Source organism: Polistes dominula, unplaced genomic scaffold (assembly GCF_049000335.1).
Source record: "Polistes dominula isolate Pdom_NZ unplaced genomic scaffold, Pdom_raw_medaka contig_16, whole genome shotgun sequence".
NCBI classification, from domain to species: Eukaryota; Metazoa; Arthropoda; class Insecta; order Hymenoptera; family Vespidae; genus Polistes; species Polistes dominula.
Window position 1 is genome coordinate 6,243,423 of NW_028301040.1, and position 15,594 is coordinate 6,259,016.

The following is a 15,594-nucleotide window of genomic DNA, read 5'->3' on the forward strand; positions in this document are numbered from 1 at the left end:
TGAATGCGCATGCGTCACTTGCAGCGCTTGGTGCATTCTCGTTGGTAATATCAGGTGCGCACGTGCACCTGTGTTCACAGCCCACAGGCGATAATAGCGCGTTATTATTTACCTTCTCACTTCTCTCTCGCTAGTAAAGGTTATATTACTTTTACATAAGCTGTATTTGTCAAAACGTGTGGCGATTCAAACAGTTTATGTGTGTGTGTGTGTGATATGTGTGAACATAAAGTATATTATATTATATATTTTACGATAAAAAGAAAGAATGCACAATTTTATTATTAATCTATGACATGACATTTTTTATTTAATTCAAAGATGAACGTAGCTCGATTAAAACACTCTCTAAGAGCACATCTGTACAAGTGTATTTTTAAAGGTTATTGTAATCAAAAATTGAATGGTATTATATTATTTTTGAATATCTTTATAGTATATATATAAAAATGTAATAAATTAAAAAAGTGTATTGTTATTTCCTGTAGATTTTCCAAAAACGTTTCCATCAAAAGATGTACTAAAGTGGTATCAGTTATGGGAGAAGAACAATTTTTTCAATTTACAAAGTAAAGATCCATTTAAAATGATATTACCACCTCCTAATGTAACAGGTACATTGCACATAGGACATGCATTGACTGCAACCATACAGGATGTTTTAGCGAGATGGTATTTAGAAATAAATTATTCTATAATTTGTTGATATTTTAATTAAAATTATTTATATTAATATTTAATTTATGTTTTATTATTAAATAGGTACAGAATGAAGGGCCATCCTGTAATATGGATACCTGGATTAGATCATGCAGGAATTGCAACGCAAGCTGTAGTAGAAAAATATCTTTACAAAACTAAAGGTTGTACAAAAATGGATATTGGAAAAGAAGAATTTCTTTCTCTCATTTGGGAATGGAAAAATGAAAAGGAAAGCGTAATAAAAGATCAGCTAAGATTATTAGGAACTAGTGTTGATTGGTCCAAAGAATATTTTACGATGAGTAAGGTAATGAATTATTTAAGTACTTTTATTTTAATTATGTTAGTTGATGTAAAGTGATGCTTTTATTATAATTATAGAATCATAATTTTGCAGTAACCGAAGCATTAATTAAATTAAATGACAAAAATATGTTATATAGAGAAAAAGATTTAATTAATTGGTCTTCATCTTTACAAAGTGCTATATCCGATATTGAAGTTGAATCTATAGAATTAACAGGAACAACAGAACTAGAAGTTCCAGGTTATAAAAAAAGTAAAATTTGGGCAATTAAGTAAAATAGCATTTAAAATTAAAGATACAGGTATTTGAATGACATTTTATTTCGTTATTTTTTATATAAAAATATTTTTATATCTTATTTTTAAATTTCGTAGATAATGAAGTAATCATTGCAACAACTAGGCCAGAAACTCTATTAGGAGATGTAGCTATAGCTGTTCATCCAGAAGATGATAGATATAATAAATATATTGGTCAGTACGTTTGGCATGATCTCAGAGAAACTTTTATACCTATAATCGGAGATACTTTTATTGACAGAACATTTGGAACTGGTAGGTAATTCAGTAATATCAAACATTTACTAAATATATTTAAATTTATATATTATAAAATATATTACCAATATTTAAATATAGAATTTAATATATCAGAAAATGTAATCATCAGGTGTAGTTAAAATTACTCCAGCGCATAATCGTCTAGACTACAAAATTGCGAAGAATCATGGTTTAGAGATTATTGATACTATAGATGAGCATGGAAATATAATAACAAATAATAATAATTATAAGGTATATTCAATCAAATCTTTATTTTATTCTTATTTTAACATATAATCAGTAATACATAAATTTAATACATAAAAGGGCCTTCCAAGATTTCTGGCACGTGACAAAATATTAAATGAATTAGCCAATAAAGGCCTTTTAAGAGGTATAGAAAGTCACAAAATGATTATACCTAGATGTTCAAGATCTGGTGATATTATTGAATATTTATTAAAAGAACAGTGGTTTATTAGATGTAAAGATATGGCTGAAAAAGCATTACAAGTTGTAAAAGATGGATCTTTAAAAATTGATCCTACTATTTACGAACCATTGTGGTATAATTGGTTAGAAAATATTAGGTAAATGATGTCATTTAAGCAAATTAAATGATTGAAACATATTTAAGATTCATAAATAATTACAAATTAAAAATAAATAACATCATACTATCAGGGATTGGTGCATTTCAAGGCAATTATGGTGGGGTCATCAAATTCCAGCATATGAAATTAAAAGTGACCAAACATCTGAGTGGCTAATTGCACGTTCTAAAGAAGATGCATTGCTTATTGCACATAAGAAATATGGTTCAAACGTTGAAGTACGTCAAGATAATGATGTTCTAGATACATGGTTTTCTTCTGCGCTCCTTCCTTTTACTACTATGGGTTGGCCACAAAAAGTAATTATTTATTACATAATTATAATTAATGAAAATAATATTGTAATATTAATAATAAATAAATATTTCAGATGGAAGATTTTCAAAAGTATTATCCTCTAACACTAATGGAAACTGGACATGATATTCTTTTCTTTTGGGTTGCACGAATGGTGATGTTAGGATTAGAATTAACAGGACAACTACCTTTTAAAGTAATTTTATACTTTTAAAAATGTAAATTCCATACAAATGATCATGCATCTGTTTAAAAATAAAATGATTCTTCTTTATAGGAAGTTTTACTTCATGGTATCCTGTGCGATGCTCAAGGAAAGAAAATATCTAAGAGTTTAGGAAATGTTATTTCTCCTGAAAGTATTATTAATGGTATATCTTTGCAGGTATATATTACAATTTTATTAGCTTGTAATATAATACATTTTACTTTATGCATTAGTAATTAATTGTATAAGATTTTGTATATTTATAGGATCTCAATGAAAAAGCAAATGAAAGTTATAAAGATGGTATTCTTAATAAAAATGAACTTAAACGAACTTTAATAGTTAATGGTAAAATGTTTCCAAATGGAATACCAACTTACGGAGTTGATGCATTACGTATGACATTATGTTCACACAATATTAAAAGTAAATGGTTTATAATTTAAATACACATATTAATTTACTTTAAATGATCAAAAATTTAATTACAATATTTTAATAGATCGTACTGTCTCCTTCAATATTATCGAATGTCAACAAAATTATTTCTTCTGTAACAAAATTTGGCAAGCAAGCAAATATGTATTGTTAACAATATCTCCAGATAAGTGTCATAAACCTGAAACGTTTACAACTTTAGATTCTTGGATTTTAAGTCGATTATCATTAATGGTGGACAAAGTTAATACAGCATTTACAGAACGAAACTTTTATAAGGCAGTTACTGCAATAAAACAATTCATCTATAATGAATTTTGTGATATTTATTTGGTAAATTTAACTTTTCTAATCAAAAATTATTTGTTACTATAAAATAATATAAAGAAATAAATATATTAATAAAATTTTTATAGGAAGCCACCAAATGGGGTTTTAAGAGCGAAGAAGAACATATAATTATAAGCCATACGTACACATTAATCAAATGTTTAGAGGTGTCCTTACGAGTTCTTACTCCTATCACACCGTTTCTAACAGATGAATTGTATTCAAGACTTTCTACAAAATTACCATCCTTTTTATCAGTATCTTCATTATTGGAAGCATCTTATCCTACAACAGATGAAGTAAGAATATAAATTTTATTCTTCACTTCTTTTTATTTTTAATATTTTTGAATAATATGAAATATTTGTATGTCTACAGTTTAAAGATCTACGAAACGAATCATTGGATGAAAGAATGAAGAGTGTACTAGATCTAATAACTGAAATTCGAAGTTTTATTGCTAATATTAGTAAAAAATTAGAACCAGAAGGTATAATTATATTAATCTAATAAAATTAAATTTTGTTCTTTTAAATATCTGTGTTTCTAGTTCACATTGTGGTGGATGATTTAGAAGACCATGAATTTTATACAAAAAATATAAATTCGATTAAAGGAGCTAGCAGGATATGGAACATGTCAATACATTTGAAAGAAAATTATGTTAAAAATATGTATAGTATTCAAGAAGAACTTCAATCAAAACATTCTCTATTCTTATCAGTAAAGGTATGTAATAATTAATTCATTATATGTTCTATTATTATAGATAAATTTAAATTTATTTGAAATATACAATTGGGTTTTTTTTTTTTATTCAGGATAAATCAACGTTAGATCAAATATTAGAAATAATAGAGAAAAGAAAAATAAAAGCGGAAAGTAAATTAAAAAAATCGATAAAACTTTAAATAGGAATAGAAGGTAAATTATTTAAATATTGCATTTCTTTTTTGGTCTTGTTTTCAAAGCAAGAATATGGACATGTATTTATTTTTATTTATATATCATATATCAGTATGAAAATGGTCAGTATGCTTTTACAACAGAAATATTTCTAAAATTATTCGATTTACACATATAATAAAATTTTTAAATATTGGAATACTTTGCAAGTTGATTTGAATACATTATAAATATCACATTACACATCATGGTACAGGTAAGAATTTTTATTTTACATTTTATATCAAAATGAAAAATATTTATTGTAAAAAAAAATAAAAATATATATTTTCTTAAAATATGAGGAAAAAAAATATAAGGAATCTACAAATACTACTTGTGGAACTTCGAACAATGCTTTTCATTTATTAATTAATTATGTACAGAATCTCGTGTACAGTGCTATAAACACATTTCTATAGTGACACTTGTAAGGCAGAAGAGTGTTGTGTTGCACAAGAAACATATTTCACAGAACTCTTTGTTTTAAGAAATTATTACAATTTAAATGGATCAAAAACTTATCGTTTTTTTTTTTAAATTGAATTCTGTTTGTCTTTCTAATACTATTTTTTTTTTTTTTTTTTTTTTGGAAGATCATGTTGAATAACTATTATTATTATTAATCTTATAGAAATTTTTTATTGGAATGCAAATAAGAACAGATCGATCGAAAACTTTGTCCATATTATTATATCGTATAAATTTTGACTGAATATTATCGTGAACGTAATAAAAATACAAGATTTTTTTTCCCGTTTTCGTTTACTTTTGTTTTTCTTTTTTTGTTTTTTTTTTTTACATCGCATCGTTGCATGGGCATACACTCAAGCAAATAGTAGGCACTGCATCTAAGTACCTTTGCCTTGTTGAATGTAGAAGCTAAAGCACCTGTTGTGAAATATATCGTTACAATGACTTTCCCTAAAGAGCCTCATATCCAAGTTACTTAAAACATTATAGTCCATAATGCTACATAATACTTGTTCTGTGAAAACAGATATCGAGTAAACCAAGTAAAGGCACAAATGTCCTCAATTTGGTTAGCTCTTTTTTTGTACAATTATATATTTCGTCTATCTCAGCATGCAAATGTCAAACAATACAAGATAAACCTGCATCAGTTGAATATATTCTTTCAACTACTTGCATTTATATCGAATACGTAGTATAAATAACAATTTTCCAAAGTTTGTTAGTAGTCCTTATATAAAAAAAAAACTTAGGACATTCCACTTGCAAAAGTTGACTTGTACATTGGCATTCTGGGAACATATTTATTAACATCAAAAAATTTGATAAATGTAATTGAGCGTTGAAAAGTCCAGTATTCAAACCGCATCAATACCCTGCCGTAATTAGTGCCCAGCGCCAATGCTGTAAAGTATAATTCATGTGATCTAATGAAAATAGAGACACAAGATGTTCTAGACATCCGTACATAATTCATACTGATATGATTTTCTTTTCCTATATTGCCATATATTTTTAATAAATCTTAACGTTTCATTTGGCATCCTTAGACGTTAACGTTGTATCTGATGGTGTACTTTGCAAAGAGCAAACAATTTTGTTTTCAGTTAATGTTTTATCATTTTCGATGGAATTTTTCATATATTCATTCTTACTATCCTCTCTGGTTTCAGGTGTCCTAAATAAAAATAATGATAATTTCATATTATCCAATATTTTCGATTGATTATAAAATGATTTGATAAATACCTTTCACTTGGATTGGCATTCTTGTCAGAGGTACATACAGAATATATACTATCATCACTAGCTTTACTGTTTTGATTTGCTTCTATAGACAGACGGGATGTACTATCAACCAAATCTACAATTATAGAATCTCCACCTCCAATATTTTCTACAGATTTATTTTCCAATACTGTTTCCTTTTCAACCAAACTTGTTGCTGCATCAACAATGTCTTTTGTAACTGTTTCGCAAGTTTTATTATCTACGGCAATATTATTTTCTATGCTTAAAGTACTTTCAAAATTATCAAAGTTTGCCCAACCAGTAGATTCAAGAGGTTCTGATGGTGCAACATCCCATGGGTTTACCTCTGGAATTGTTGTATTAGCTGGAACTGAATTCCAAACTGTAATTTAATGCATAATTAAAGTATTTATTTAAATATATTATTAAGAAAATATATTTTCAATCAAATTTTACCATCTGAAGTATCAATTTCCATAGGCATATCTCGAGGATCTTCATCGTCTTCATCAGATGAACTAGATCCATGATGTTGTTTTGAGTGCCAATCTCGTTTGTCTACTACTGTTTGGAAAGTCAAGTCACCTTCATCGGCCCATTCAGTTCCACCGCCACATTCCTCAAGTCCTGCTTTTTGTTTTTGCTGACAGATCTAAATATAAAATTACATTTCAAATAATAAAGTAAGTACATTTAAAATACTACGAATAAATAATGAAACAGAATAAATGATCTATACCTTATCAAATAGATCTGCTCTTGGATCCATTTCTTCATCGGCGAGATTAATCCTTTTAAAGGCCAACGCTGTTATTTCATCAGCGGAGCTACTATAATAGTGTTTTTTTTCTAAACGTTTACTAAGAGCAAATGTAATACTGTTGTTTGCAGTGTTACATTCTCTTTGTGTTATTATAATTTAACGCTCCATAGACATTTACTGTTTAATTTACAATACTTAGAAATATAATTTAATATACTTACTGAAGTGAATCATCCCCAGCATCAAATTGATTATCACGAAATCCATAATTATCAATAAAAGTGGATGTCATCTGTTGACTCTGATAGTTGGTGTACATCTAATAATAAAAAATACCGTACAGTATCCTATACACACTCATGTGTACATTTCAAAATATATCATAGATATCTCTCATACCTCTTTCAAATAGTAGCGATCCGGAGTATCTTCAGAATTGGCCATATTTGCTGTTGGTCTAATCTAAATATTATAAATCATAATAAAATAACTAGAATTATTTTTTTTTTCATTATTTTTATTTAATAAATAAGATATTAATAATATGATTACCAAGAAGATTGCACGTGTTTTGTTGATTTCCACTAGTTTTGTATTCACAAGTAATTCCCACTTGTTAAGACATTCGGTTGATAAATTTGTTTTTACAAAAGTATCAAGCGCATTATTTTTTTCACATTGTTGTGCAATATTATTCGCTATATTTATTAAGTGACCCATGTATCCTTGTCTAACACCATTCTCTTTGTTTCTGTAATTAACAGCATTAAAATTCATTATTTAATTGCCATTTAATCACATTTACATTTTTTTACATAGATTATCATTTTCATATAAAAACTTACTGTTTATTCTCATTCTTTTCCCAAGCTTCCAAAATACGTTCTATCAATCTGCATTTAACAAATATCTACAAAAATAAAATAGTTGATCAAATAAAAATATTTGTTATCAAAGCAAAATAAATATTGACACTGTCAGAGACATATTACCTACATTGCCATAAATATTATTATTATCTTGATAATCACAATTAATAGCTAAAGCTAGGCATTGTTGTACTTGTGTGTGTAAGAAATTGTTCCATGTGTATTTGAAAAATAGATCCTGCAAATAATATAAATAATACAATAGTATGATTCAATTTGAAAATGAATAAATTCAATTAATAAATTTACATAGTACTGATATTAACCAATAAAGTTTGGAATGTTCCTAAATCTGCCAATGCTTCATGAATCTTTATATTTTCGGTTGATAACAAGGCCATTAATAATCTTGCGACATGCAAGCGTGTTTTGCCCAATGGACAATCTAAAATTCCAGCTGTTGTTTTTACAGGAGCTTTCTATAATACAAATGAATATCTATTACTATACATGTACATTATATAAAATGCTTCTTAAGGTGATACTTACAACTGGCGGATCTAAAAGAAGTTTATGAAGTTTTTCCAAGTAGGGTATAGTAGCATTAGAAATGTTAATACATTGTTCGTTATCATCTGTCATGTCTTCGCTGGAACCATTTCCATGAACGTCGACTTCATTTAAGGCACTATATATGCATATGAGACAAATTTTTCTATAGAAAGATATAAAATACCAATAAATAAATGTACAAAAATTATTTGCATACATACGTGTTTACTTTTTGACCCAGAAGGGTAAGAAGCACTTGAATCCCACCCACAATACTGCTTTCTGATTTTTCATCTGTCAAGATTGTCTCTAATAATAAACTTACAGTCTCTTCTCTGAAAAAAAACAACATTTAAAATAACGTTATTATAATATCAAATATGAAAACAATGTCTGCGTTAAATATACTTACGACTTTAAAGTATTCAAAATAGGACCTGGTTTTATTTGCTCCGTTGACGTACGTTGATTTTCTCTTGCTACGATTACCATGTCGCAAAGTAATTGAGAAGCATTTGCGTGTTTTGCTGGCTCTGACGTAGGAGACAATAATTTAATCAACCTTTGTACTAACTGTTGACTATCTAACCACTTGTTAACAAAAAAGGAATAAATAATTAGTGAGTATTTAACAATAATATATAAGAAAACGTTTACATTATAAAGAAAAAAGGATTTATTACATTTAATATATTTTGTCGCAGGTGACCTCCTTCAACTTGAGTTACCAGTTTTAATATTAAATCCATAATAGCGGAAGTCTCTAAATGTTGTAAGAGTAAGTCTACGCAATTTTGTTGGCCTTGAAGAAATTCTATAACCTGTAAACATGTGAACTGATAGGAATACCAGTTCTGATAGTAAGGATAAGAAAGGATAGGCAGAAAGAGGATAAGAAAAGAATGAAAATCATTATTAATTTGCCATGTTCTATGCCAGGATCTATTTGTCAAAATATCTTCAAAGACTAATTAATTATAGCAGCAAATTGTATTTGAAAATTTATAATTACCTGATCACTCTTACGAGCAACAAGTACACCAATTGTTTTACTGAAAAACGATGCTAATAAGGGATTTAAAGGTTGATCGGTGTCTATAAAAGCATATAACTTGTTCAGAAGTGTTTTGTCACCTAAAATTAAAATTCGTTATACTTGGTCTTTTGAATAATAACACCCATTATATAGGTTTATTCTAAAATACCTGCTAATTTCTCATTAAGCGTTGGCACATCGCAAGTAAGTAATTCACATGCAACATTAGGATATTTGTATCGCAGACGTTCTTCAATATCAATAGATGGTTCCATAGTTGTAAGCATTACCAATTCTTCCATTACATCGGGCCTTATAAGACTACGAATAAAAAGATTAATGTATTAATATATAAACTAATTAAATCCCATTCGTTGCAATGAATAGAAAAAGAAAAGATTTAAATAGACTTACTATTCGATTAACTTTTTGTTTTGACTCTTACATTCTTGTAAGATGTCCTCTTCATCCATTAATTCATGCAACGTAACATTCTGCAAATAGTGACAATCGCAGTAAAAAAAAAAATACGTTTAGAAAAATCATTGAAACCATAACATAACACCAAATAAATGTAACACCCACCTCTTTGTTAAGCAACGCTTCAATATGAGGCGACGATACGTAATTATTAGTCCAGAACATGATGCGATGGTATTACTCGGAGTGGTTAATCGTCGTTAATTTTTATCACAAAATGCGATAATCACAACATTGGTATGCCGTCTACTAAAAAAATAACGTAATACGTCTTGAGCGCAAAGCGGCTAACTACTAACATTGCATGAAAGTATAACGATTCGATACTATTAGAAAAAATCTTCAACGGTATTTGTAAACGCAACGACGGATGGGAAACACTAACGGTATAGAATTATTTTATTCCCACTGATAATAATGTTATAATAATAATATTCTACGATGTCATTTTTCACAAATGGAAAAATTAAGAACGAATAGATATAGTTTTATTAACATTGACGTTAGCCGCAGAAGAGAACCTTTTTAAAGGGAGCACCAAGTTAAGAAATGCTTCTAATTTCACAGTATGCTTGAACTATAATAATCACTTCAACCGAAGACACAATTTCTAGTATAATATATGTATTTCTTTGAAGTTTCAAGTGGTCATCCAAGTTTACATTTAGATGCAGCTTTAATCGTTCAATGTGTATCACGCTTTACGATTTTACCGATGCATGCACCTTGAAATCTGAAATGAGAGATCTACGATAAAGAGGCAGCACAAGAGAACGAGTACAGTTTAATCCTTAAAGTAGAAAGAAGACTAAGGAGGAAAAGAGAGATTCTATTATCAGGTTCTTTTTAGATATACATACATACTTTATCTTGCTTACTTACTCACTTACATTACCTTATAAATGACGGAAGTTAGACTTTCGCCATCTTAGTACGTCACTTTTTCTTTATTCCTGTTATTTATATACTTTTTTAATAATATGCAGAATAGATTTGCAATTCCATCATATATTTGCATAGTAATATTCGAAAGTACTTAAGAATTAAGTATATGTTAATATAAACAATCAAGTAAGAATAGTAAAAGAATGATATCTTTTAAAAAGTTGATATGTCGAATCAATATAAACTATCCATCGTTTAAATTTGGCGCGCATGAAAATCGAATAAGCAAGATAATGAAGATCTATGTACTTCCGTCGTAAACCGTAATAAATACTCTCTTGTTAACCTTTCTACTTTAAAGTCGGTATATTTAAATGTGTAGGATCAAGAAATAGAAAAATATCTCGAGATTTATTTATATGCACATATATATATATATATATATATATATATATATATATATATATATATATATTAATTATACAGAAATAAAATGAAATAATTGTTTTTTACGATAGGTGGCAGCACTATGTCAAGTTAAGGAGGAGGAAACCGAGAGACAGTTCGATATCTCGTAGTGAGTGACGTTCGAGAATTAGAGTCGACTGTTCAGTCGATAAGAGAGCATCAACGAACAGGTGACGACATCGTTGTCATACTCGTGATTTCATAACACGCCATTTTCTTTGTGTGAAGTGTTAGGACCAGAAGGAATACACGTCCTGTTTTCTGTTAAATTCGAGGTAATATCATCTAAGTTGGAGAATTTGTCGATCTACCACTGGATGATTTCGTCCGTCGATGGACATCGCGTATCTTTACTTTGAGAAGATCCTCAAATTACCGCGCAAAATCCTAATTGCCCTGCTAGTGTGTTGACAGGTTTTCAACTATCGCAGTTAAACGGATTCTATTTTACATCTACATGTAAATTCTATTTTACATCCTGTTAGGTTCTTTCTATTCTTCCTTAGTGATATCCTATTTTTCTTTTATTAACGGGATTACCAATTAACTGTTAGTTGTCAAAGTATTATATTTATTTTTTTGCTAATATAGCAAATAATATATTTCCTTTCTTCTTCTTTTTTTTTCTTCTAACATTTAGAAACATATACATACGTCATTACGATAAAAGTTACTTTTCATTACACGTTAGATGATTCATTTTTTAAAAACAATATAGATTAATTATGTGATTTATCATATATTTTCTTAGTCATTTAAAACTTGTAGTGCGTGGGGAGGGGGTTTTTTCTTGTAATTTTATTTACATTACCAAGTATTATTGTTGAGAAATTTTTTTTTACTAAAGTTTTTTTAATCGAGTATGATAATTACATTACTGACATTTATATTGTTATTCAATGTAGATAACTGTTTTATATCTTTTCCAATATTACGATATTCACTATTTTTTCCTACTTTTATCATGTATCATTTTACATTTGATTAAATGAAATTTGTCGGTTTTTTTTCTTTCTTTCTTAATTAATATTTCCACAAAACATTTGAATATTAAAACTTTTGCTCTTGGTTTTCTTTCAGTCAGTATGTCATCCCGTAAGAAAGTACTTTTAAAAGTTATTATTCTGGGAGATTCTGGAGTAGGTAAAACGTCGTTGATGAATCAGTATGTTAATAAAAAGTTTAGTAATCAGTACAAAGCTACTATAGGAGCAGATTTTCTTACCAAAGAAGTTATGGTCGATGATAGGGTAGTTACTATGCAGGTAATTATGCTACTTTTTATTAATCATTAATCTCTTGCACTATAATTAAATAAGCGCAGCTGTGTTCCAAAGTCTGTGCTGAATTTTTTCATGTTTGAATTGTGAAGTGTATCACGAGTCACACTTTGTTATAGTACAAGGATTAATTAAAATAATCATTATATTTTAATAATGAATTGTATTTTCATTTCGACAATTACAGATTTGGGATACCGCAGGTCAAGAAAGATTTCAATCGTTAGGAGTTGCATTCTATAGAGGCGCCGACTGTTGTGTATTGGTATTTGATGTTTCCGCACCAACAAGTTTCAAATCTTTAGAGTCATGGAGAGACGAATTTTTGATTCAAGCATCTCCACGAGATCCAGATAACTTTCCATTCGTTGTTCTGGGAAATAAGGTTGATTTAGAATCTAAGTCGGTAAGTTTAATGAAACAACAACAATTTTGGAATGTTGATTAGAATTCTATTACAATATATGTTTTTATTTTGTATAAGGTATCGAGTAAGAGAGCACAGCAGTGGTGTCAATCCAAGAACAATATTCCATATTTTGAAACTAGTGCAAAAGAGGCTATTAATGTGGAACAGGCATTCCAAACGATAGCTAAAAATGCTTTAGCTCAAGAAAGTGAGGTATGTCGTAAATAATTTAATATCATTGCAATATCATTTATAAATTGATTTGTTGTTAACTATCGTTAATCATTTGACTTTTAGGTTGAACTTTATAACGAGTTCCCAGACCAAATTAAACTGACCAATGACCAAAGAAATAACGGTAAAGGGGATTCTTGTGCATGCTAGGTCGTGGATCGACAAAAATTCATATATAAGCATATGGATGCAGAGGTCAGGTCGTACGTTCACGTATTGGAATATAAACACAATATTCACAAGTTTTACAATGATTTTGATCAGCTTTTGAGAAGTCTGGGAGCATATATCTCGGTTTTCATATCTTACATATTCATTAATCTCATCAGTAATTTTAAGATGTTTTATTAAACTTATTGAGTAAAGCAATAAAGATTTGAGATGGATATATTTTATATAGAATAAATTCTAAATGAAGTATCTTTTTTTAAATGTTTAAAAATGCAGAATGAATAATAAGCTCACCGAGAAATATTTATCTGACTTCCTATTAAAAGAAAAAACAAAAGAAAGAAAAATAATCAAGTAAAGAATATATGTTGTGATTATATATCACGCATATTACGTATTCGACTCTTAAGATGGGTCTTTTATCTTTACTCCCATTTGACCTATTGAATGGTACACTCTAATGGTATTTTTAAACATAATAATGCTCTCTTTCTTATTGGTCATGGCGAAACGTATGGGCTGTCCTATATATCTGCATCTCCTAATGATTCATTGTTGATGTCCTTTGTCAGGACGATACTATGAAGTTTTCACATAATAAAAATTCGTTATTGCGCGAGGAGGTTGACGTATAGATCGGGAATACAGGTTGCGTCAGATTTTTTAAATCACGCTAAAGATTGCCCATTAATAATATTAAGAACTATCGCATTTAGGGAGGAGCCTTGCCAAGTAGCGAAGTTTTGTGAGTAGCTTTTAAGAATATCGACCATTTGCGGCTTCTCGTTTAAAAAATATCAATTTAGTATTATTGATACATCAAGGAATAATAGAAATATCAATACTCATGTTGCACATATTATCCTTACATTGAAATTCGAGATACAAAGAATGTGATAGCGTTTCTATTTAATAATCATTGAATTAAGTAGTTCTATAATTCCTTTTTTTTCTTTTTCTTTCTTCAATTATAATTGTAACTTTTAGTCGCAATATATGTAATAATTAATGTCGAAACAACCAAAAAAAAAGAAGAGGTTTTATTTCAACACAACTACATCACAATATTTATCGCAACATCTCATGGCCCCTCTGTCTAAAAAAGGCTAGTGCGTTTTACCAGGCAATTCTTTTTATAAATGACCCAACAATTGGATTCCGCTAGTTTAATATACCTCCTACGATGCGTTTTTATTTTCATCTATTTCGTTAATCCTTTAAAAGTGTTCTGTTCTTGCAATGCGTGTGTTTTCAAGCATTTCAAAAATTGTATAATTAGCAGAAAAATCACAGATTGTAATTTAATCATTAATTTGTTTGTTTATTTTATTAAACGACTAAATTAAATTATTGGTCTTTTTTTTATATAGATAAATATATATGAATAAAATAAATTAAATGTTGTTTATATATATATATATATATATATATATATATATATATTATAGATTTCTCTGTGGTGCTTATCGTTTCATGGATAAAACATATTTTGTAAGTTCTTTCCCACAAATCAAATAACATATAAACTCTTTTGATAAATATTTCAATTCTTCTATGTTAAATTTTTGCTAATCGGTTCTTGGTTTTGTAAACGTAAGATGTATGCTAAGTTATATGTAAATTTTCTATTAGCATATTTAAACAGAAGGTGAAGCACTCTTATTTTTTGTACCACACTTATAACAATCTTGCATATAAACATATATCTAATGAAAAAGAGAGTATACTAGAGGTTTATAAAACACAATTACTTTATATATATACAGCTATGAAAACCATGCAACAAAAGATACAGGCGATCAATTCCTCGTTCAAAATCATGAAAGAAAAAAAAAAAAGAAAAGAAAAATTAGATTTTAAGTCGCAATTTTGAAATATTCAGGATGAAAGATTATGCGAGTTAAATTAATACATACCTACACATAAGAATTTCGTATGGAAAAGAAAAATTAGATCGTGAAATATATGCGTACACTTATGATTATTCCCGGATGCATAATTGCATACCCTCTTTCGTACGTGTATGCATATTTCTTCATATATACATGTATATAAATGAATGATCATGACGATTACAACTATAATTATTAATATAATTTTATGGAGATATGTTAACTATAGATATTATAATTATAAATATTGTATTCATTGCTACTGCTGCTATAAATCCACTATTGCTATTCTTAGTTTTAAGTAAGCGAAAAGGAAGAAAAATACATTTATTGAAAAAAAATAGTAAATCTCTTTAACCGTTTCCTTTTATTGTCGTTTATTTTATTTATTGTACTCTACTATATGAAGATTGTATGTATAATGTAGGTTGTGCATGTTATATATTG

The 15,594-nt window shown here is 28.3% G+C and overlaps 3 protein-coding genes across 8 annotated transcripts; 2 read left to right on the forward strand and 1 right to left on the reverse strand.

Moving 5' to 3' along the window:
* Window positions 1-62: 62 nt before the first annotated feature.
* On the forward strand, window positions 63-7,178 carry ValRS-m (Valyl-tRNA synthetase, mitochondrial). Its single transcript, XM_015320493.2, is given in 19 exon segments — window positions 63-406; window positions 489-672; window positions 763-1,009; window positions 1,084-1,253; window positions 1,255-1,310; window positions 1,384-1,563; window positions 1,679-1,803; window positions 1,879-2,141; window positions 2,236-2,464; window positions 2,536-2,658; window positions 2,740-2,847; window positions 2,937-3,096; window positions 3,173-3,441; window positions 3,525-3,737; window positions 3,817-3,928; window positions 3,989-4,167; window positions 4,260-4,362; window positions 6,589-6,791; window positions 6,860-7,178. Coding segments are annotated over 17 exon segments (2,793 nt in total). The 5' UTR covers window positions 63-321; the 3' UTR covers window positions 4,350-4,362; window positions 6,589-6,791; window positions 6,860-7,178.
* fmt (phosphatase 6 regulatory subunit 1-like protein fmt) lies at window positions 4,730-10,054 on the reverse strand. Of its 4 annotated transcripts, none has more exons than XM_015320653.2 (18): window positions 9,914-10,054; window positions 9,743-9,822; window positions 9,498-9,649; window positions 9,305-9,426; window positions 8,976-9,146; window positions 8,705-8,883; window positions 8,514-8,627; window positions 8,290-8,428; window positions 8,067-8,219; window positions 7,868-7,978; window positions 7,717-7,781; window positions 7,424-7,622; window positions 7,271-7,333; window positions 7,093-7,190; window positions 6,848-6,899; window positions 6,565-6,760; window positions 6,106-6,490; window positions 4,730-6,034 (listed from the first exon to the last, which is right to left on the reverse strand). In XM_015320653.2, the coding sequence occupies exons 1-18, from the start codon at window positions 9,971-9,973 to the stop codon at window positions 5,890-5,892; spliced, it is 2,484 nt and encodes an 827-aa protein (XP_015176139.1). In that variant the 5' UTR covers window positions 9,974-10,054; the 3' UTR covers window positions 4,730-5,889. The 4 variants fall into 4 exon arrangements, with proteins under 4 accessions (XP_015176139.1, XP_015176138.1, XP_089030906.1 ...); XM_015320652.2 differs by having other exon boundaries at window positions 6,848-6,935; XM_089174780.1 differs by having other exon boundaries at window positions 6,106-6,478; window positions 6,848-6,938.
* Window positions 10,055-10,507: 453 nt separating this feature from the next.
* Rab7 (RAS oncogene family member Rab7) lies at window positions 10,508-15,509 on the forward strand. 3 transcript variants are annotated; one of them, XM_015320655.2, is made up of 6 exons: window positions 10,508-10,647; window positions 11,212-11,620; window positions 12,242-12,426; window positions 12,629-12,847; window positions 12,926-13,063; window positions 13,148-15,509. In XM_015320655.2, the coding sequence occupies exons 3-6, from the start codon at window positions 12,247-12,249 to the stop codon at window positions 13,232-13,234; spliced, it is 624 nt and encodes a 207-aa protein (XP_015176141.1). In that variant the 5' UTR covers window positions 10,508-10,647; window positions 11,212-11,620; window positions 12,242-12,246; the 3' UTR covers window positions 13,235-15,509. The 3 variants fall into 3 exon arrangements, with proteins under 3 accessions (XP_015176141.1, XP_015176140.1, XP_015176143.1); XM_015320654.2 differs by having other exon boundaries at window positions 11,212-11,436; XM_015320657.2 differs by having other exon boundaries at window positions 11,212-11,331.
* Window positions 15,510-15,594: the final 85 nt, after the last annotated feature.